Source organism: Aethalodelphis obliquidens, unplaced genomic scaffold, assembly GCF_003676395.1.
Source record: "Aethalodelphis obliquidens isolate GAN/ISIS:26980383/991018 unplaced genomic scaffold, ASM367639v1 scaffold79, whole genome shotgun sequence".
NCBI lineage: Eukaryota > Metazoa > Chordata > Mammalia > Artiodactyla > Delphinidae > Aethalodelphis > Aethalodelphis obliquidens.
In genome coordinates this window covers 823274-847570 of record NW_020838023.1, presented here as the reverse complement: position 1 = coordinate 847570, position 24297 = coordinate 823274, and the positions used below count along the sequence as shown (strand labels likewise).

Below are 24297 nucleotides of genomic sequence, written 5' to 3'. Positions count from 1 at the left end.
CAATGTAATACTGTGTCATGTTAATATTCCAAAAATATTGTATATAGTTGTCTCTATAAAATTTCCCTTCAAGAATATCTGTAGATAGCTATAAAATAATGGCAATGGTTTATTTAAAACATTAAAATAAAAATTAGATTTACATATAATTTTTAAATATAAATTTTTTAAAGAAGGAACCAAATACACTTGGAGTGAGAGTAAAAGTTCAGCAACTTCTAGAACTTGTCCAGTTTATTTTCAGTAATTTGATTTAAAAATAAAATATTTAGTCGTTAAAAATATGGGCCTTGAAGTCCTACAACCTTGATGTAATCCCCATGTTATACACTGCCTACCCTATGACTTTGGAAAAGTTAATTTCTACATCTGAGCCTCCATTTCTTTACCTATACAAAAGATATATTGATTAGATTAATATGAATGAACTTCATAAAAATGAAACACAAAGTGCTTGGCTCATGGTAAGGGCTCAGTATATGAGAGCTTCTTTTTAATGTATTAGTATGTATTTTATTTACATGGTAGGAATGAAAAGCTACACATAAAATTAAAGGCTCAGCATTTAATCTTTACCTTGGAAATAGATTTGGTCCAGTTGTAATAAGCTAGGGAGAGTGTTAGAATCTAATTTTAGTTGGTTTAAAAAGTTCTCAGTGTACATGCTATTAAACTGGACTGCCTACCAAAAAAATTAGTCTGAGAAACTGATTTTTTTCAACAGTCAGTGAAAACAGACTGAATTTCTCTAAGGTGACCAAAAAATATGTCATCATGAGAGAGAAAGTGTTGCATGGATTCAGAAAACCACAATGGTCCCAGCCCCTGGTAACCTCTATTCTACTTTCTGTCTCTATGAATTTCCCTATTCTAGGTACTTCATATAAGAGGAATCACACAATGCTTGTCCTTTTGTGTCTGACTCGATAATGCTCCGTTGAATGTATATACCATATTTTATTTATCCATTCAGCTGTTCACTGACATTAGGATTGTTTTCACCTTTTTGGCTGGTGTGAATAATCCTGTGAACACTAGTATACGAGATTCTTTTTGATTTCCTGCTTTCCATTCTTTGGGGTGGTAGTAGAATTGCTGGATCATGTGGTAATTCTAGGTTTAACTTTTTTGAGAAACTGCCAAACGGTTTTCCAAAGCAGTTGAGTCATTTTACATTCCCACCAGCAAAGTACCAGGGTTTCACATCCTCACCTACACTTGTAATTTCCTGTTTACCACAACTTTTTAAAAAAAGAAAAACAAAGACTTAGTGCAGGGTTGTAATTATAACTCAAAATGTGTTCAATATAAGACTAGGTTTGCCTCATTTTTAGGTAAATATCTTCCATTGGACCTTTCATTTCATGTCCACTGTTAAAATGTTTACCATTAATGATTAAAGGACTTTTTTCTGGTTAAAAAAAAAAAGAAAGAAAACCACAATGGTCAATCAGTGCCCAGAACTTTCCAAGAAAGATACTTTATCTGGGAGCAGATGTGTACCCTGAATAATAGCTCCAGCATATCAAGTATAAATCTAGACTGTCCTGGGCAAAACATGGCCAATGGCTACCAATAAATATTTCAGGCGGACAAAAAATTTTTTTTAAAGAATATGGAAGAACTAAACAACAAAACTAATATGTTTGATGTAAAATATATATATATATATATATATATATATATATTTCTCATCAACCAATTAAATAATATATACTTTCTTTAAAGGCACATGGGACAGCTATAAGAATTGATCATATATTAAGCAATAAAAAAATCTACACAAATTTCAAAGCAAAGTTAGTCTTACCTGACCATGATGCAGTTAAAAGTTAATAAGAAAATGGATAAAATTTTTAAATTCCTCAGTATTTGGAAATTAAGAACAAAATTAATACTGATGAATAACTCATGAATTGAAGAAGAAATTAAAATGGAAAATATAACAGTATAGTTTAGTTATGCTGAAAAATCTAGATATCAAAACTTGGGAGCTAGAGCAAAAGTAAAGATGTGAGGGAAATATAAAGCCTTAAACCCTTACATTAGAAGAAAAGAAAGCCTTAGAATTAATAACTGTCCCTGTTAAGAAGATACAAAAAGTATAATGGAATGATCAAAAGAAAGCAGAACTCAATGTAATAAAAATGATCAAACAAACCAAAAAAACCACAAAAATATAACAGAAGAATCTCAACAGAGTCAAAAGTAGTTCTTTAAAAGAAAATGTACAAAGTGAATAATTTCTGTTAAGATTGATCAAGAAAGGAACAAAAAGTAGTAACATTTCAAAAGGAAACGTGAAAACCTACATAGAGTAGATTGAATAAATTAGCAATATATAACAGAAAACTACTGTAACTGTCAATTTTAAAAAACTTAAACATTGACAAATTACTAGAAAAGTGGATTTTAACATAACTAATAGGAGAAAACTCGAATAATCCCATAACAAAGTAATAGTTAAAGCTATTTCCACAAGGAAAACCTGTTCCATATGCCTCTACTGATAAGTTCTACCAAATTTTGAAGGAACAGATCATCCCAGTTTTATAAAACTATCAAAAAAAACCCTCATTTGATGGATCCAACATAACTCTAATAACTCAGGTAAAGACACTATAAAAAGAGAAAATTACAGGCCCATTTGACATAAGATTATAGATGAAAAAATCCTACATAAAGCCTTAGCAAATCAAATACAGTTGACCCTGAACAGAAAGTGGGTTAGGGGCATTGGCCCTCAGTGCAGTCAAAAATTTGCATATAACTTATCGTTGACCCTCAGTATGTGGCTCCTCCTTACCCAAGATTCCTTCATATCTGTGATTCCGCATCTATGAATTCAACTAACCACGGATCAGTACAGTAGTACTATAGTATTTACTGTTGAAAAAAAGCTGTGCATAAGTGGACCCTCACAGTTCAAATCCATGTTGTTCAAGGATTAACTGTACAACATTATAGTAAAGATGACACATCATTACCAAATTGGGTTAATGATAGATTTACAGGGATATTTTCATGTTAAATAATCCTTAAAAGTAATCTATCACATTAAGAGATTAAACATGCAAAAATTATGATTATGTATGATCATCTAAATTATGATCATCTAAATTATGATCATCTAAATACTTGCACAGAAACTACTTTGTAAGATTGAACATCTATTTATAATTTTTAAAAACTTTTAATAAATTAGAAAGGAAAAGAATTTCTTTAACCTGAGTGAAGGTATCTATAAAACTCTAGAACAATGTCATCTTAAGTGGGAAAACAGAAGCATTTCATTTAAAATCATGACACAGTGATTAGATTACTCCAAAGTAACAATTAAATTTGGCAGTGGTATCAGTGTCAGGAACATGATACTCTATATGGTAATGCTATGAGGCCTATGTAACAAAGTTTAGATTCAAAACTGTCTTGAAAAATAAAGATCGTAACCATCATTGTCTTCCTCCTTTTCACTGTGCTCCACATCAGTAATAGTTAGATGACATTTTAGAGTTTAGAAGGAACTGCCAAATACACAATCACATTTAAATCTCAAATTAGACTTAACAATAGAAAGTATTGTCATCTCCTTGTACGTAGGGATTTAAATGACCAAATAGCGTCTGCCTCTCCCATCCTATCATTAGTTACATTTCTCAGTTATGTGTGAGAAAGGTGGAGGGTGGTGGTGGCATGCTGGAGCTGACCGGTAGAGCTTTGCCATAGCCAGTTCTGTGCATTCTTCCAGACTCTGCGTTCAGTGATGTCATGTTCATAGTTTGAAATCTGACATCACGGGAATATTTACACTATAGAATCAGCAAATAGTACAACCAGTTTGTTGGTTTGTTTGTTTTCTGGAGAGCCAGTTGTTAAACATTTACTACCACATCAATGATTAATCCTGATACAATGTTCTTTGCTGCTGCTGGTACCTACTTCTTTCCATTGCTATTTTCTCCTGCCACGGGGGTTCTCTTTAGTCTCCTTCAACCAACTTCCTTAATTCCCCTAAGCACAATGACAAGATCACCAAGTGTAGCAGATTTTCATTAAATATTCAGGGGTATCAAAGAGTAAGCATAATACAGGCCAGGGAAAATAAACAATCAGAAAGATAAGAATAACACATTTATTGAGTACCTACTATATGCCTTCACACTACTGTTAGAACATCTTTTTCCCTTGCTCTTCCTCCTATCTCTACAACTAAGAGTCTATGACCTCCAAATTCCAGATCTTTCTAATGAAGGATAATTTAGCTTGTCACTCCCTCCTCCAAACTTATTTTAGGTATGATTTTTGAGTTAACTGCTCTTTAAGGTGCTTACCAAATCAAGGGCTTTTTACGCATACACCGTATCAAATTTTTAGGTAAGGTCTCCTGTACATACAGAGCATAGCTGTGTAGTTTGAGGTTTGGGGAGGGAGTGCCACTATAAGGGTGACTTGGCAAAGGTCCCAGAGCCAGGACTATGGATTTTTCATGATACTAACTGCATGTTCACTAACTATATATTTTATTAGCAACTATGTAATGATCTATGAGACCCACGGTTTCCCTATTTTACCTGTATAATACTAATGATAGCAACTAACACTTATCAAAACTCTTCATATTCATTATCTCATTTAATCTTCCTTGTAACTCTGTGTTAATCTCACATTACTGATGAGGAAATTCGGGTTTAGAGAGTTAAGTAACTTAGGGAAAACCACACAGTTTATAAATTGTAGAGGAGGGACGGAAATACAAGCGGTCTAGTTCCAGTGCCTGCACTTCTAGTCCTTCTGCTATATTGCTTTTGAATAATCATAGAAAAAAATAATCATGTTGGTTGAAATACTCAGTAAAAATTCTTGGGTGCATTGTATGTTCATCTTCTACCATAGTATTGTTTTACTTGTTTGCCTAGTAGAATTCAGGGAATGTACAATTTGTAACACAGTCTCTGTGATCTGAGCAGTAAAAACTGTGATGTATGTAGAGAAAAACAGGTAACAATGTCAATAACTTGTTAGGGAAAAAAAAAGACTTTCCTCTAAATCCATGTCATTCATTCAGTCACACAAATAGGCAGGCTCTTTTGAATAGCTGATTTCTGAGGATGTGCTTTAATGTGATGTACAGAATTAATGGAAGCTCTCTCAGCCTCCTACCAGGATCTGAGAAGACTTTGACATACCTAATTTATATTAGCTATAAATTACATAACTAATTTATATAAATATAATGACTTATTTGTCTGCATTTAACATTAAGAGTGTTTCTTATTTGGATGAAAGGTTTACATTAGAATATTCTTTGATTCTACCACAGTTCATCTCTTTCCCATGAGAGTTAGCCAATTCTAGTGACAATTCTTTTATTTCCATAAATACCTGTAAACCTCAAAGCTGTCAGGAGCAAAACAGGTAGAGCCCTGTTCTTCTTCAGGAGCATCTATTATTGAAATAACTGAACTCAGTATTCTGTAAAGGGGTAAAAAGGTCAAAGGAGCATCTCTCCTGACAGTCTTCCAAGGCTTTTATGCAAGGGGGGGTTTTAACTCTATGCTCTTCCTATGAACCTATTCCTACTGCTAGGAGAAAAGCAGGCCTCTTGGGACTTGTATATAGACTGACTTGGCCCAGTAAAATCATTTTATTTTCCTTCTGAAAGAAAGATATTATTATAGGAAACAAAATGTAAGTAAACTTGATATTTAGCTGGATTCTAAATATGTCTTATGTCATTAATTGGTTTTGTTTATTTATCACTCATTGATGATGTATGTACAAATCTAGATTATTATTTTGGTTTATTCTAAAAAAATTAAAACACTTATGTGAAGAATTCATTTTATAATGTAAATTCTATATTATTGTATATTTAGAAAAACATGATTATTCAATAAACTAATACTCATTAATCTGGTATTTAATGCTTATATTTACAGGGCACTGTAAAATTAACATGTATGTTTATTTAATCTATTCACAGTTCCTGATGATGTGTTTGCCCAAAATTATATATGGAAAGGCTCTTACAATTTTAAAGGAAGGAAACAACCCATGACCTTGACAGTTACTAGTTTCAATGCTTCCACTGGGAGAGTCAATGCAACACTCAGTAACAGCAACATGGAACTACTACTTTCAGGTATCACATTAAAGAACAGCAAACAATGCCTTTATGCCTTCATTTCCATCATCTCATCATTTTTTTAGTGATTTTTATACTGTGAAATATTTGCTATAATTTTGATGACATTCATAATTCATTCAGAAACAAGGCTTTCTGTTTTTTTGATTGATGCATGAATATTACTACACAAATACAAAACTCTGTGATTCTGAAGTAAGCTCCCTCAAGAATTTTCCTATGTGGCTAGAATGACAGGTCATGAAATAGAACAGAACTTTTAATTTGAATATAACTAACTCCTTCTCTATTCTTATAACACCAAAGAGATTGGATCGGTGATTTGCAAGCTATTCTATGGTCACAAAATTATGTCTTCAAATGAGAATGTTTAGGAGGACACTACAATTTAAGACAGAAAAGGTAGAGTTACACTACCTTAAACAGGCAAACAGAACCCAGAGCCCTATCCATCTGCTCAACTTTCTCAGGTCTATGTTTCCTCTATCTAATGCACTTCCCTCATTATCTTTGAATACTGTGTTTTTTTCTGACATTCAAATGTTTCCTCAAATGTCATCTTGTCAACAGTACTTCTGATGACCCTATCTAAAGTAGGCTTCACATTACAAATAGACTCACTCTTAGTCATAGGCAGTCTTATCTTGTTTCATTCTCTTCTTTTCACTATTTGAAATTATAGTATAGTGTAGTGTAGTGTAGTGTAGTATAGTATAGTATAGTATGACATGACATGATTTGTCTATACTCCAGCAATACAAGCTCTAAGAGAGCAGCTCTTTGCCTTCCAGTTGATTACTAATGCCTCAGATGTTAGAAATGCATCTGGACTCCCATGGGCACATGCACAGGAGCTGCTCCTGCCCCACACTCCCTCCCTCTGCCTTTCACTTCCCAGCTGCCAAGATCTTGGAAGCTTTGAAGCTCAGCATGGGATTCTTCCACTGAGTGAGTGGTCCTGTGTCCCACATTGGCATTGCTCATTTGGTTGATGAAGACATACTGACAGAGTTGTTGTTGTTTTTACCCTTTTGCCTTCTCACTAGCAATGCAAAATAGAAACTGTATCTCCACACCCTTAACAACAGAGCATACTGTCAAGCTTTTGAACTTCTGCTGATCTGCCGTGTGGCCGACAGGGTCTTGGTGCTCCAGCTGAGTGTCAGGCCTGTGCCTTTGAGGTGGGAGAGCTGAGTTCAGGACACTGGTCTACCAGAGATCTCCCAGCTCCACATAATACCAGATGGTGAAAGCTCTCCCAGAGATCTCCATCTCAATGCTAAGACCCAGCTCCACTCAACAACCAGCAAGCTACAGTACTGGACACCGTATGTCAAACAACTAGCAAGACAGGAACACAATCCCACCCATTAGCAGAGAGGCTGCCTAAAATCATAATAAGTTCACAGACACCCCAAAACACACCACTGGTTGGGGTCCTGCCCACCAGAAAGACAAGATCCAGCCTCATCCACCAGAACACAGGCACAAGTCCCCTCCACCAGGAAGCCAACACAACCCACTGAACCAACCTTAGCCAATGGGGGCAGACAACAAAAACAACGGGAACTACGAACCAGCAGCCTGTGAAAAGGAGAGCCCAAACACAGTAAGTTACGCAAAATGAGAATACAGAGAAACACACAGCAGATGAAGGAATAAGGTAAAATCTCACCAGACCAAACAAATGAAGAGGAAATAGGCAGTGTACCCAAAAAAGAATTCAGAGTAATAACAGTAAAGATGATCCAAAATCTTTGAAGTAGAATGCAGAAAATACAAGAAATGTTTAACAAGGACCTAGAAGAACTAAAGAGCAAATAAACAGAGATGAACAACACAATAAATGAAATTAAAAATTCTCTAGAAGGGATCAATAGCAGAATAACTGAGGCAGAAGAACGGATAAGTGACCTGGAAGATAAAACAGTGGAAATAACTACTGCAGAGCAGAATAAAGAAAAAAGAATGAAAAGAATTGAGGACAGTCTCAAAGACCTCTAGAACAACATTAAATGCACCAACATTTGAATTACAGGGGCCCCAGATGAAGAAGAGAAAAAGAAAGGGACTGAGAAAATATTTGAAGAGATTATAGTTGAAAACCACCTTAATATGGGAAAGGAAATAGTTAATCAAGTCCAGGAAGCACAGACAGTCCCATACAGGATAAATCCAAGGAGAAACACGCCAAGACACATATTAATCAAACTATCAAAAATTAAATACAAAGAACAAATATTAAAAGTAGCAAGGGAAAAGCAACAAGTAACACATAAGGGAATCCCCATAAGGTTAACAGCTGATTTTTCAGCAGAAGCTCTGTAAGCCAGAAGGGAGTGGCAGGACATATTTAAAGTGATGAAAGAGAAAAACCTACAATCAAGATTACTCTACCCAGCAAGGATCCCATTCACATTTGACAGAGAAATTAAAAGCTTTACAGACAAGCAAAAGCTAAGAGAATTCAGCACCACCAACCCAGCTTTGCAACAAATGCTAAAGGAACTTCTCTAGGCAGGAAACGCAAGAGAAGGAAAAGACCTACAATAACAAACCCAAAACAATTCAGAAAATGGTAATAGGAACATACATATCGATAATTACCTTAAATGTAAAAGGATTAAATGCTCCCACCAAAAGACATACACTGACTGAATGGATACAAAAACAAGACCCATATATATGCTGTCTACAAGAGACCCTCTTCAGACCTAGGGACACAAACAGACTGAAAGTAACGGGATGGAAAAAGATATTCCATGCAAATGGAAATCAAAAGAAAGCTGGAGTAGCAATTCTCATATGAGACAAAATAGATTTTAAAATAAAGACTATTAGAAGAGTCAAAGAAGGAGGCTACTGATCAAGGAATCAATTCAAGAAGATGATATAATGATTGTAAATATTTATGCACCCAACATATGAGCATCTCAATACATAAGGCAAAATATAATAGCCATAAAAGGGGAAATCGACAGTAACACAATCATAGTAGGGGACTTTAACACCCCACTTTCACCAATGGACAGATCATCCAAAATGAAAATAAATAAGGAAAAACAAGCTTTAAATAATACATTAAACTAGATGGACTTAATTGATATTTACAGGACATTCCATCCAAAAACAACAGAATACACTTTCTTCTCAAGTGCTCATGGGACACTCTCCAGGATAGAGCATATATTGGGTCACAAATCAAGCCTTGGTAAATTTAAGAAAATTGAAATTGTATCAAGTATCTTTTCTGACCACAGTGCTATGAGACTAGATATCAATTACAGGAAAACTATAAAAAATACAAACACAAAGAGGCTAAACAATACACTACTTAATAACCAAGAGATCAATGATGAAATCAAAGAGGAAATCAAAAAATACCTAGAAACAAATGACAATGAAAACACGACAACCCAAAACCTATGAGATGTAGCAAAAGCAGTTCTAAGAGGGAAGGTTATAGCAATACAATCCTACCTCAAGAAACAAGAAACATCTCAAATAAACAACCTAACCTTACACCTAAAGCAATTAGAGAAAGAAGAACAAAAACACCGCGAAGTTAGCAGAAGGAAAGAAATCATAAAGATCAGATCAGAAATAAAGGAAAAAGAAATGAAGGAAACAATAGCAAAGATCAATAAAACTAAAAGATGGTTCTTTGAGAAGATAAATAAAATTGATAAACCATTAGCCAGACTCATCAAGAAACAAAGGGAGAAGATGCAAATCAATAGAATTAGAAATGAAAAAGGAGAAGTAACAACTGACGATGCATAAATACAAAGGATCATGAGAGATTACTACAAGCAACTATATGCCAATAAACTGGAAAAGCTGGAAGAATTGGATAAATTCTTAGAAAAGCACAACCTTCTGAGACTGAACCAGGAAGAAAGAGAAGACATAACCAGACCTATCACAAGCACTGAAATTGAGATTGTGATTAAAAATCTTCCAACAAACATAAGCACAGGACCAGATGGCTTCACAGGTGAATACTATGAACCATTTAGAGAAGAGCTAACAGGTATCCTTCACAAACTCTTGCAAAATATAGCAGAGGGAGGAACACTCATTCTATGAGGCCACCATCACCCTGATAACCAAAACCAGAAAAAGATGTCACAAAGCAAGAAAACTACAGTCCAATATAACTGATGAACATAGATACAAAAATCCTCAACAAAATACTAGGAAACAGAATCCAACAGTACATTAAAAGGATCATATACCATGATCAAGTGGGGTTTATACCAGGAATGCAAGGGTTCTTCAATATACACAAATCAATCAATGTGATACATCATATTTACAAATTGAAGGAGAAAAACCACATGATCATCTCAGTAGTTGCAGAAAAAGCTTTCGACAAAGCTCAACACCCATTTATGATAAAAACCCTCTAAAAAGTAGTTATAGAGGGAACTTACCTCAACATAATAAAGGCCATATACGACAAACCCACAGCCAACATCGTTCTCAATGGTGAAAAACTGAAAGCATTTCTTCTAAGATCAGGAACAAGACAAGGATGTCCACTGTCACCACTGTTATTCAACAAAGTCTTGGAAGTCCTAGACACAGCAATCAGAGAAGAAAAAGAAATAAAAGGAATCCAAATCAGAAAAGAAGAAGAACAGGGGCTTCCCTGGTGGCGCAGTGGTTGAGAGTCCTCCTGCCAATGCAGGGGACGTGGGTTTGTGCCCCGGTCCAGGAGGATCCCACATGCCACGGAGTGGCTGGACCCGTGAGCCATGGCCACTGAGCCTGCGCATCTGGAGCCTGTGCTCCGCAACGGGAGAGGCCACAGCGGTGAGAGGCCCACGTATCGCAAAAAAAGAAAAGAAAACAAGAAAGACAGCTGTCACTGCTTTGCAGGTGACATGATACTATACATAGAGAATCCTAAAGATGCTACCAGAAAACTACTAGAGTTAATCAACTGAATTTGGTAAAATAGCAGGATACAAAATTAAGGCACAAAAATCTCTTGCATTCCTATACACTAATGATGAAAAATCTGAAAGAGAGATTAAGGAAACACTCCCATTTACCATGGCAACAAAAAGAATAAAATACCAGGAATAAAACCACCTAAGGAGACAAAAGACCTGTGTGCAGAAATCTATAAGACACTAATGAAAGAAATCAAAGATGATACAGATGGAGAGATATCCATGTTCTTGGATTGGAAGAATCAACATTGTGAAAATGCCTATACTACCCAAAGCAGTCTACAGATTCAGTGCAATCCCTATCAAACTACCAATGGCATTTTTCACAGAACTAGAACAAAAAAATTTCACAATTTGTATGGAGACACAAAAGACCACGAATAGCCAAAGCAATCTTGAGAAAGAAAAACGGAGCTGGATTAATCAGGCTCCCTGATTTCAGACTATACAAGAAAGCTACAGTAATCAAGACAGTATGGGACTGGAACAAAAAAAGAAATATAGATCAATGGAACAGGATAGAAAGCCCAGAGATAAACACACACACATATGGTCACCTTATCTTTGATAAAGGAGTCAAGAATATACAATGTAGAAAAGACTGTTCAATAAGTGGTGCTGGGAAAACTGGACAACTACATGTAAAAGAATGAAATTAGAACACTCCCTAACACCATACACAAAAATAAACTCAAAAAGGATTAAAGACCTAAATGTGCAGACACTATAAAACTCAGAGGAAAACATATGCGGAACACTCTATGAGATAAATCACAGCAAGATCCTTTTTGACCCACCTCCTAGAGAAATGGAAATAAAAACAAACATAAACAAATGGAACCTAATGAAACTTAAAAGCTTCTCACAGCAAAGGAAACCATAAACAAGACGAAAAGACAACCCTCAGAATGGGAGAAAATATTTGCAAATGAAGCAACTGACAAAGGATTAATCTCCAAAATTTATAAGCAGCTCAATATCAAAAAACAAACAAGCCAATCCAAAAATGGGCAGAACACCTAAACAGACACTTCTCCAAAGAAGATATACAGATTGCTAACAAACACATGAAAGGGTGCTCAATATCACTAATCATTAGAGAAATGCAAATCAAAACTACAATGAGGTGTCATCTCATACCGGTCAGAGTGGCCATCATCAAAAACCTACAAACAGGAAATGCTGGAGAGGGTATGGAGAAAAGGGAACCCTCTTGCACTGTTGGTGGGAATGTAAATTGATACAGCCACTATAGAGAACAGTATGGAAGTTCCTCAAAAAATTAAAATTAGAACTACCATATGACCCAGAAATCCCACTACTGGGCATATACCCTGAGAAAACCATAATTCAAAGAGTCATGTACCAAAATGTTCATTGCAGCTCTATTTACAATAGCCAGGACATGGAAGCGACCTAGGTGTCCTTTGACAGATGAATGGATAAAGACGTTGCACATATATACAATGGAATATTGCTCAGCCATAAAAAGAAACGAAATTGAGTTATTTGTAGTGAGGTGGATGGACCTAGAGTCTGTCATACAGAGTGAAGTAAGTCAGAAAGAGAAAAACAAATACTATATGCTAACACACATATATGGAATCTAAAACAAAAAAATTTTTTTTTCTGAAGAACCTAGGGGCAGGACAGGAATAAAGACACAGACGTAGAGAATGGACTTGAAAACATGGGGAGGGGAAGGATAAGCTGGGACAAAGTGAGCGAGTGGCATGGACTTATATATACTACCAAATGTAAAATAGGTAGCTAGTGGGAAGCAGCCACATAGCACAGGGAGATCAGCTCGGTGCTTTGTGACCACCTAGAGGGGTGGGATAGGGAGGATGGAAGGGAGACGTAAGAGGGAGGAGTTATGGGGATATATGTATATGTATAACTGATTCACTCTGTTATAAACAGAAGCTAACACACCATTGTAAAGCAATTATAGTCCAATAAAGATGTTTAGAAAAAAAAAAAAAAAGAAATGCATCTGGAACAAAATGGGCTGCAATGAATTTGAATTATTGCTCTCATTTAAAAATACATTTTAAAAGTATTGATATTGAAAATATGAAATATGTATTTTTAAATTTCTTGGCAATGTATATATCCCATACAATTATTAATAATGGAATAATTTGTGGTATAAATAAAATAGAAAATAAAATTATATGTGTTGATTTTGTAAATATTACAAGAACTATAAAGCTTCATTTTGTATTGTTGAATGAGCCTACCTTAAACCCAAAGTAAAGGTATTAGAAGTTAATATGTATTTTAATTTTTAAAATATACACAATTACATGATATAAATTGAAAGAAGCTTTATATGAATGAACGGAATATGTGACTACTGATTTATTTAACTTTGAAACATAAATTTTTATTTTCCTTGTGTAAGAGAGTTAGCACTAAATGTATATGTATTATAATTTAGAAAAATTTTAAAACAAATTTCTACAAATATAGATAAACAAACATAAATAGTTAGGCTAACTTTCTATCCTTGTCTCCATAAAGTTCATTATAACATTTTCCCAGTAATTTTGGTTACTTTTGTATGTTTTCCCTATTAATTGTAATTTACTTTAGGTCAAGATCTATGTATCATTATAGTTGTATTCCCAGCTAATTTTTATGATACCTTATTACATAGGTGAAATATTAAGTGAATGAAGTAATGAGTCAAATTTCAATCATCAGTTAATCACAAAATTTTTACTTAGAAACTTATATTCTATCATTCACCTAAACACATTTACATTCCAGCTTATTCCTACTCTTGGAATACTCCTGTTCAGGAAAAAAAAAAAAAAAAAATTGTAGTCATCTTGCTTCTCTCCTTTATGCCATTACCTATATTTACCTTCTTGAATTAAAAATTCTACTTGATTTTTGAGATCCAGCTCAAATGCTCTTTTTTCTTAATAAGTATTTCCTAAGCACTCCAGTGTGAAATGATCCTTCTCTCTTCTGGCTTTTAATTCATCATATTCTCTATCTCTATCATTATATCTCCTATTTCATCAGAAATTCACATAAGCATCCTATTTTTAGATAGGAACAACATATTCATCTTTGTGGCGCCAGTAGCACCTCGAATACTCTTTTTCTCAGAGTTGGCACCTAACTTATTATTAAGGAAAATATCTGGAATTTTAACATTTGATTCATATCCTTGAACATTTTAAATTTGTTTGGGGGAAGAAATCATTTTGTTTACAATAATCTTGGAATGATGTTATTAAGAACAGTAATATTTAATTTTAATAGCATAGGTAATTTAAACCCCACAGTTAAGATTTGAGTTGAAAATTTCAGCTAAAGAGAGATCAATATATATTGCAGGATTTGTGAAAAGCATTATGGGTGAAGGTGGCCTTGACTTGGTCTTGTTTTATTTCTTTTCTATCACATGTATTTATGATATATTTAAGTAGTTATAGATAGTAAAGTAAAGCATAACTGTTTGCAAAATTAATAGACTAAATGTCCTTACATTTTACAGGAGTATATAAAAGCCAAGAAGCTCGCCTAATATTACACATCTATCTTATTAAAGTACCAACTCAAGCTTCTGTGAAGAAAATGAAGGAGGAAAATTGGGCCATGGATGGCTTTGTAAGTATAGTTCTTTAAAAGTCTGCTGCTAATTTTAATAACAAATTTATGCTTTGGTTTGTCATTAAAATTCCAGAAAAATCTAATTTTCTAAATTGAGCTAATTAAACACACACACATATATTTACAGATGTGTAGCCATCACCACAGTTGATTTTAGAATATTTCCATCACCTCAAAAAGAAACTTCATACCCTGTAGCTATCACCCATCTACCCCTCATCACCCCCACAATCCCAAGCTACCACAACTCTATTTTCTGTCTCTTTAGATTTCCCTGTTCTAGGCTTTCATATTTATGGAATCATACAATACGTGGTCTTTTGTGACTGGCTTCTTTCACTTATAATGGGAAACATGCCTCTTAAGTCCTAGGCTTGGAACTGACCGATTGTCAATTCCACCCACATTCCACTGACCAAATCAAGTCACAGGACCAAATCCAACTCAGTGAGGTAGAAAGTATACTCTTTCCGTGAAGGTTGATGGGGAGTGGGGGGAAAGGAGTGCATATATGTCGAACAGTAATCTACTCTACAAAGAACAGTATTATTATATTTTAAATTTTAATTGACCATTTGCCTCATTCTGTTTCATCATATCATCGCCCTTTTTCTTGACAACAGGTTTCTTAGCCTAAAAGAAGTCTATGAATCTGTATCATTATGTTAATAACAAATCCCTTTTTTCCAGTATCATAATTATTTAAAGATGAATTTTTAAATTTTGCTTTTTAATGATGGCAGATTTTCACAGTGTTCTGTGTTTTACATAGTAGAAGATATGGGGGAAGGAATTCTGCATAATATTCATTTCAGAGTAAAACTGAATATTTTCTAAGGCTGGGAAAATATATCTGTGTCCAGTCTTCAGTTTTAACCAAACTTACAAATACTTTTAGGTTTCTGCTGAGCCTGATGGAGCTACTTATGTATTTCAAGGATTTATTCAGGGCAAAGATTATGGGCAATTTGGACTACAAAGACTGGGTAATGTATTCATTTTCATTTTCATGTAGTTCTTTTATTACTCCAGATATCATAAGAAAGTACAATGGATTCTGAACATTAGACATACTTACTATACTTTGAATTTTGCATTGTCAGGACTATACATTGATACATTTGATAACCTTTTAAATATTTGCATTCTTCAGAATATTGTTTCTCTGTGTTCCAGCTCTGTACAATGTTTAGTTTTTCAGCATATTTCTAATAAACATGACAAACTGCCTTGCCCTCAAGCAAGTAAAAAGGAGAAAAAGTGATATAGATATGAAAGAACATATTAAACTGTAAATAATTTTATTATATGAGAAAATACTTCTCTGCAATTTGAATATTGTCACAATTTTCTTACTGCTCCAAACAAATGTAGTGGCACTTTAACTCATAGTGTCTGGAAAGGGAAAATAACTTTGAGGAGTGAGCCCTGTTTGGGGACTTTGTGCTCTTCAGATATATAAATTTTCCATGGTGGGAGGCACAGGGTTTTGTCATTTTTATTTCTAACTCTTCTAAAATGTGTATAAACATTTAATGGTCTCATTTGAATGTATTTATTAACATAGCTTTTGGTGTATAATTTTCCTAAGGTGTACTGTCTCCCATTACTATGTTGTGGTATTAATGCATAAAGAATAAATTCATGTTCTAAAATCTACTACTTGATGTTTATCTTAAAAATTCCATTGCTTTGAACTTTTACATAAGTTTTATGAGTCCCTGGAAAAATAATTTATAAAAAAGGTACTAACACTTTTTAACCTGGCCTAAGGCATGACTTAGTTGAATATTTATCAAAAAGGCAAATTAGGGCTTCCCTGGTGGCGCAGTGGTTGAGAGTCCGCCTGCCTATGCAGGGGACACAGGTTCGTGCCCCGGTCCGGGAAGATCCCACATGCCGCGGAGCAGCTGGGCCAGTGAGCCATGGCCGCTGAGCCTGCGCGTCCGGAGCCTGTGCTCCGCAACGGGAGAGGCCACAACAGTGAGAGGCCCACATGCCGCAAAAAAAAAAAAAGAAAAAAAAGGCAAATCAGTTTTCTCCAAATGAGCAATGTTAATAAGATGTCATTTCAGATAATGTCTTGCCAAAATTGTTAGTTTTAAAAGCAGGATAAAACATTTATTAACACAGTATATTAACACAGTTGTATAAATGAATGCAAGACTTTTTCATATAATATTCCCTAAAGCATCTCAAGCACTACATGTCTAAAACAGCACCTATAGAAAAGGAACTATTTCTTTCTAAAAAAAGAGCTTGTTATTTATTTTCTCTTCCCTAGTCACTGTGCCAACATGTTGACAAACCTGATTTTTCTCATTTCCTAACTGTGCAAATGTCATAACCACTTACTCAGCCCCAAGTAGAACGTAACTAAATCCTATGCCTTCTTCTCCCTTTCATCCACACAAACAAGTTCCCCTGAATCTATCTTTTCATGCTTTTCCTAGTGCTGCAGTTCACATCTTAATTTCCATTTTTATCTAGGATGTTCCTGCAATCTTCAAACTACTCTTGCTTTCAGACCAGACTCCCTCAAGTCCATCTCACCCTAGTCGCTGTTCTAAATCTTGTATCTTATCACTGAGCCTTTTTTTTTCCCCCAAACACATCCAGTTGTTCCTCACTATAGGTGGGTGGAAAGTTTGGGCTGTTTAGAATCATTTTTATGCCTTTTCAAATAATTTATCATTTTGCCCTCCTATTCCCTACCACATGTCCTTTCCACACAGACATGCCTAATGCTTGTCACATCCTCTAAATATGCCACTCACCTTCCCATTTCTAGGCTTCTGATGGTCCTGCTTCCTCCCCTATTTTTTGTTCTATTGATCTTCAAGGTCAAGCTCATAAGTCCTCCAGAAAGCATTCTTACATACCACCAGATGGAATTACTCCTTCCTTTCCTAAAGCACATTGATCATGAATTCATCCTTGATGTGTATACTTATTTGTGGCTCTGTATTCTTCCCACAATTGTATGAACTCTTCATTTCAGAGACTCTGCATATTTTTTATTCTGTGTCCTTTCCTGGAAAAATATCTTATACATAGTAGGCACTGTGCAAAATTGCAGAAATGAGTTGAAGGAGTTTTGTGAATTATTTTTGTTTACTATGTACATTTCCAAGTACATCTTGCAGATATTTCCAAGTAGATATCTTGAACAAGGAAGAAATTAATTGGTTCACAAAACTAAAAACTCAATTGTGATAAAGTAGGGTTGATTTTATAAGTTATTTTCTTATTTTATAGGACTGAATATGTCAGAAGGTTCAAATTCTTCAAATCAACCTCATGGTACAAATAGTAGTTCTGTGGCCATTGCTATTCTTGTGCCTTTTTTTGCACTTATATTTGCAGGATTTGGATTTTATCTTTATAAACAAAGGTAAGTTTGTTGATTTTAAGTATAAGGCATTTCCCAAATCTATATTTCATGTTCTTTTTACTCTCTAGTTCAAATTCTAACTTGCATTTTTTTTCCTGGGTTGTTTAAATCTCTGTGTGCCAAATATTTCCACGGTTGTTGAAACCATTTTTTCCCCTGCCTTTCCCTCCACCACAGCAATATACACACAACTAAAATTGCTCTGTTAAGTTGCACAAGCATTCAAATTAACCCTTCCTCCTTTTTGCCTGTCAAATTCCTGGTACATAACTAATTGTATAAGTTATTTTTACATTATCCATATTGAAACTTTAGAGATACAAATCTAAGTTAAGGTTTAAATTGAAGTGGTGATATCTGCTGCCAGATTTATTTAGAGAAGTAGGAAGAAGCTGTGTCCAAACCTCTTATTTCACCTAACAATACTGACAGATTTTACCCAGGGAGACAGATGATAAAATCCTCTAATCCTCTCATTTATCTCTGTTGCTTTTAGAAGATGATGGAATTAATATATTATATTTGTGATATATTTCATATATGACTATATAGATTATTCGTTGGTCCCTGTTCAGTACATCCATTACAACATCCTGGTGAGGGGCTTCACTATGCAATTCTCCACTATTTGGGACCATCCCTTACTAAGAAAAAAAGTATGAAAAAAAAAAAAAAAGAAGAAAAAAGTATGCAGGTAACCAGATAATTGAATGAATACCTAAATGTAATGTATTTTTCTCAAAACTGATGTTTTTATTATAAATGCCAATCTGTATTATCTAAGAATGATTTATTTAATATTATTTAAATTTGTAACAATTGTGCATTAGCAGCTGTTTAGGCCTTGTCAATATAAGATACTATTAATGATAAAAATCATAACTAAATTTATTTATAAAGCAAGCTATGCTAATCTTTTTTATTATTGTGATAAAATACACATAACATAAAATCATTGAAACCATTGTAGGTGTACAGTTCAATGACATTTAGTACATTCACAATGTCCATCACCCCAAAAGGAAACTGTACCCACTAAGCAGTAACTCCCTACTCTTCCCACCCCTGCCCCAGGCAACTACTAATCTGCTTTCTATCTGTTGGTTTGCCTCTTCTGGATATTTTATATAAATGGAATCATACAATATGTGACATTTTATATCTGGCTTCTTGAATGTAATATGTTTTCAACTTTTATCCATGTTATACCATATATCTGCATACTATTCCTTTATATGGCTGAATAATATTGCATTGTATGTTTGAATGTGTTGTGTTTAAATATGTCCATTCATCAGTTGATGGACATTTGGATTGTTCCTATGTTTTTTCTATTATGAATAGTGCTGCTATACACATTTGTGTACACGTTGTGTTTGAATATCTGTTTCAGTTTTTTTGAGTATGTACTCAAGAATGGAATTGCTGGATTATATGGTACTCCTCCATTTAACCATCCTAGTGAAGTGGTATCTCATGTGGTTTTAATTTACATTTTTCTAATTACTAATGACATTGAGCATATTTTCACATGCCTGTTGGTCATTTGCCTACATTCTTTGAAGAAATGCCTATTCAAGTATTTTGCCCATTTTTAAAATTGGGTTATTTGTCTTATTGTTGTTGAGGTATAATAGTTCTCTATGTATTGTGGATACTAGGCCTTTTTGGATATATGGTTTGCAAATATTTCTCTTTCTGTGGGTTGTAGTTCCACTCTCTTGATAGTGTTCTTTGATATACAAGTTTTTCATTTTGATGAAGTAAAATTTATTTCTTTTTTCTTTTGTTACTTGTGCTTAGTGTTATACCTAAGAAACCATTGCCAAATTCAAGGTCATACAACTTGTATGTTTTCTAAGAGTTTTATAGATTTTGCCCTTATATTTAGAAATGATTAGCTTTAAGTTAATTTTCATTGATGTGTAAACTTTTCTAAAGCTTGATATTATTTTACTTAAAGCTGTGGCTCAATATTAGCAGAAGGAAATTGTTTTACATCTTTATGATCCTTACCTAATTAGAAGGAAACAATGTTCCTTCTGTTTCTATTGTGAATCTAGTTTGAAAAAAGAGAGACAAATATGATCCATTAGAATTATGCACCTGGCAAGAGCAAGTTGTAAACAATATAATTTATATTATATAACAACATATAGATGATGCTTTTGAAAGAAGCTTTAGATAGTTTTTTTTTCATATTGTCATCATACAAATCACCTAACAGTTTTTAGTATGGAGAAAAATTCAGAAAATGCATTAGGGGTAGTAAAAGCGCATAACGGCAAATACAAATTACACTAAAATAAATCTTTGAAATTTGTGGTGTTTGGGGTAAACAGGAGATTTATTTCAAAGCCTTTTTAGGAATTAGGTTTGAGAAACAGGTAAGGGCAGGTATGCCTTTGTTCCATTACAAATGTCAGCAAATTATGCAGTGGGATGTGGGAAAGAGAAACTAGAAATAAACGTTAGTCAAAAAGGAGACAAATAAAAAAATGAAGCAAGAATTCAAGATGAGCAACTTATACCAGCCAGCCTAGATTCCATGTGTTTTATAAACTAATGGCAAATGTTCAGTTATCAGTAACTCTTTGGAAACTATTTTCATGACTTGAATATCAGTATAGATAGTAATTTCTTCTTTGAGATTTTGAATTTACTTGCTCTACTGTATATAATTTTAAGCCAACTGAATATTTATGTTTCTGGGATACTCCAAGCATCTTCCCAAATTAGGCATCAGCATTAGATGTCTACTTTTCTTGGAACCCCCTTCCTATTACTGCAGAACCGACTCCTTATTGTCCTTCAAGTCTCAGATTAAATTTTGCCTCCTTAGAGATGCTTTTCCTTATTACCTCTCCTAAACTGGCTCCCAGTTACTTCCTGTCCTATAAACCATTTTCCTTTTTATCAAAACAGTTTTCAATATCTATTATTTTTCTTGTTTTATTATTTTTAATTTATTCATTGCTTTCTATCATTGCAATATGAGCTCCATGAGAGTGATGACTTCATGTTTTTCTTAAAAAAAATATATATATCCAATGCCTAGGATCATGCCTAGTACTTAATAGATGCTCAGTAAATATTTGAGGAATGAAGAGTAATAAGATTAAAATTCATCAGCATCATAATTTAATTATATTTTACATGCTATTTCATAATGATAACATTATTTCATAAGAAAATTAATGAGAATAGCCATGATATCATTTATTTACACTTACTCATATTGGTGCTCTTTATAAATATATATTGTATGTAAATAATAAGTCACTCAGGATTTAAAAGTGACAGGTAAAATGTTCAAATGTGTTATATTGAGTTTATGGTTTCTCAATTAATACTTTCAAGTTACATTATCCATTAACAATAACTCAAGTCATTGTGTTTGAGCCCTACTCTGCTATTTCTTGAAGAAAGTTAACATATAGCTAATCAATGTTCTCATCAACAGGACTGCACCCAAAACACAGTATACAGGATGTTCAGTTCATGAAAATAACAATGGCCAAGCAGCTTTTGAAAATCCCATGTATGACACCAACTCGAAGTCAGTGGAAGGGAAGGCAGTACGGTTCGATCCCAACTTGAACACAGTCTGCACAATGGTATAACGTGGCAACCTTTGCCTTCTTCAAAAGCTTGGAAATTGACACACAAAACAGTGCACATTTAGTTCACTGATAAACAAATTAAAGCACACTTTTCAGGACTTGCTGGGTCATCTTTTCCCGAGGAATGATAGAGAAGAGTGTTTTTTCATAAACTGGACCATAATTCTTCTTCATGTTTACCATGGAGAGTTTTACAAAAATCGGCTGCACTCTGAGAGTGCTTACTCACAGTTTATTTGCTTTTTTTAAAAAGGAGATTATTCTAAAACATAAACTTATTTGCATATATTGGAGGAGCATCCACTATCAGTATTTCTGTGCTTTATAAACTATATTAGAGGGACTGGGTTAAAAAAATGATATAGGGTAGAAAATAAGAGCTATACTTACAAGAGTCAATAGATCACTGACTTCTCTTTAACTGTCATGAGCTACATCACACCCATAAGTCAGTATTTCACACCACTCTATCAGCTGTTCCTTCCTATTAATTGAGTCATTGTTTTCTTTTTTTCCCTGGTTATTTCAGATTGAGTCATGCCCTGAAATGTTTATGAACTAGCTTATGCCACAGAAGCGATAAGATTGCCCACTCTGATTTGACTCTCTGGTCTTTGTTCTTCAGCATCATATTGCTATCTTTTTTTAGACTGGTTGTCATAGTTTCTGCAAATGGCAAGATCATCGTGCTATCCTCCTGATTTCTCTCATTATGTTGTAACCAGTATTATTCAGTGAGCCATGGGATAGTGTTTAACTCCTTGCTTCAGTCTGTTTTGTCACTCAGAAACCACTTTAGCTGCCAAAAATTATCTATAATAAAGATAATTTTGCAGTTATCTGAGACATCAAACTTACCATTCTTTACCAAACTTTCCAATGTTTCTGCAAGAACAAATAGAACCTATTAATCTACTTATTTAGTTTATGGTATATCTACTTATCCTTCCAGTTGAGCCTTCAAATTTATTTAACATTATTTTGAACTTTTACCTAACAGTGAGTTAGAATTCTAAGTTTTTAAAATTTTTAACTTTTAGTCAACAATGAGTTAAACATATATTTTGGACCAGCCCCTACTCAAAATGACTAAAAAAAGAAATTACTTTCAAATCACCAATATAAATTTATTTCCTAAAGTTGTGGATTTACCAAATTTTCATATATTTAAAAATTTCTATACTCTAATTCTTAAGAAGCAGCTTTCAGATATGACAGGTTTCTTTCATAGTCAAATTAAGATATGTATTTGCAAGTTATTGGTGGCTCATTTACAACTGTATCACAGTAATGCCAGCATTTTGATTTAATAGGTCATTGTCTTCTTTTTATAGCATGTTTTATTTCATAGAATAAATTATGTACCCAGTGTGAACACTTTGTTCTTGTCCCTTTCAAATATGGATAAACCTGTAAACAGTCTCGACTTTTTGTATCATGAGACAGAGTGCCTAAGAGAAATCATTGCACCTGGAGCGCTACTTGGATCTATGTCTACAACATATAGTGAATTTCTTGTAAACCACTTTGAGATACATCGTTTTGGAAATTCATATAATTTTCTCAACATTGTACTCTACTGACAGGATGCTGTTTTAAATTTTATCCCATCAGTTATTTATTCTTGTTTATTCAAATGACTGCAATAACAATGATTCATTCATTAATGTTAAGGTTAATACATTTAAGATCTTGTTTAAACAATGTTTCTTCTGCAACTGGCTACTCCTCTTATATTAATGCATACACTTTTGTAAAGAAGTATATTTTTATGAAAAAAAACTTTGTAAAAGTATGATGTAAATTTTCAGTGCAATGTAAACAAAATAAAAATGGATAATTGCTTTTGTAAAACGTGTATTCTTTTCAAAGTTGTCTGCCAGTGTACTAGTTAGTAAAAGGAATGAAGAGCCCATCTTTATTTGGTGTTGTAAAGTTCTGAAACTGCATATTACATATACTTAGTCCACAACATAATAATGACACATGGGTGTTTTTCTTCTCTATATTCTGTAGTTCCCCAAGTGTAACACTGTTAAAAGTAAGTACATTCCCAGTAAACATAATAGTATCATAAGAACCTCATCTTAGAATTTATATTAAATGTAAATACTTTAATAATGCATACTATCTAAATTTAGATATATCTGATGATTTCTAGTATTTCTGTAGTATATTTTCTTAGAGATATTTATGTTAAGCATGCTTCATAAGTATGAACCCAATAAGCTTTTGAATTGCTCCATTAAATTAATATGCACAAACAAATCTGTCTTTCCAAGATGGAACATGTAAAGTTTTGTACTCAAGAAAGTTATCAAGTTTCTCTAAAGTTCAAATCACAAGTTATTTAAATTCAATTTTATTAGATAACTATTTTTCACAAAATACATTGTCTTTATATTTCAAAACCTCAAACTCCAGCCTTTACAGTCTATCTCTGTTTATTACACTTTGTTTTAGAAATAAATGTTTCTTGATATAATTGTAGTTTCTGTTTTAACTTTGTTAACTCTATTACCTCCACCTTTCACTCACTTCACA

The 24297-nt window shown here is 33.8% G+C and overlaps 1 protein-coding gene across 3 annotated transcripts in view; it reads left to right on the top strand.

The window, feature by feature from the left end:
- The window catches only part of CSMD3 (CUB and Sushi multiple domains 3), a 1084122-nt gene extending 1062369 nt beyond the window's left edge, over positions 1 to 21753 (top strand). For all 3 annotated transcript variants that reach the window (XM_027092553.1, XM_027092552.1, XM_027092550.1), the window contains 5 exons: positions 5984 to 6142; positions 14621 to 14733; positions 15635 to 15722; positions 17995 to 18130; positions 21594 to 21753. In XM_027092553.1, the coding sequence (XP_026948354.1) occupies positions 5984 to 6142; positions 14621 to 14733; positions 15635 to 15722; positions 17995 to 18130; positions 21594 to 21753 (656 nt within the window). The remainder of the gene's footprint in view (positions 1 to 5983; positions 6143 to 14620; positions 14734 to 15634; positions 15723 to 17994; positions 18131 to 21593) is intronic.
- Positions 21754 to 24297: the final 2544 nt, after the last annotated feature.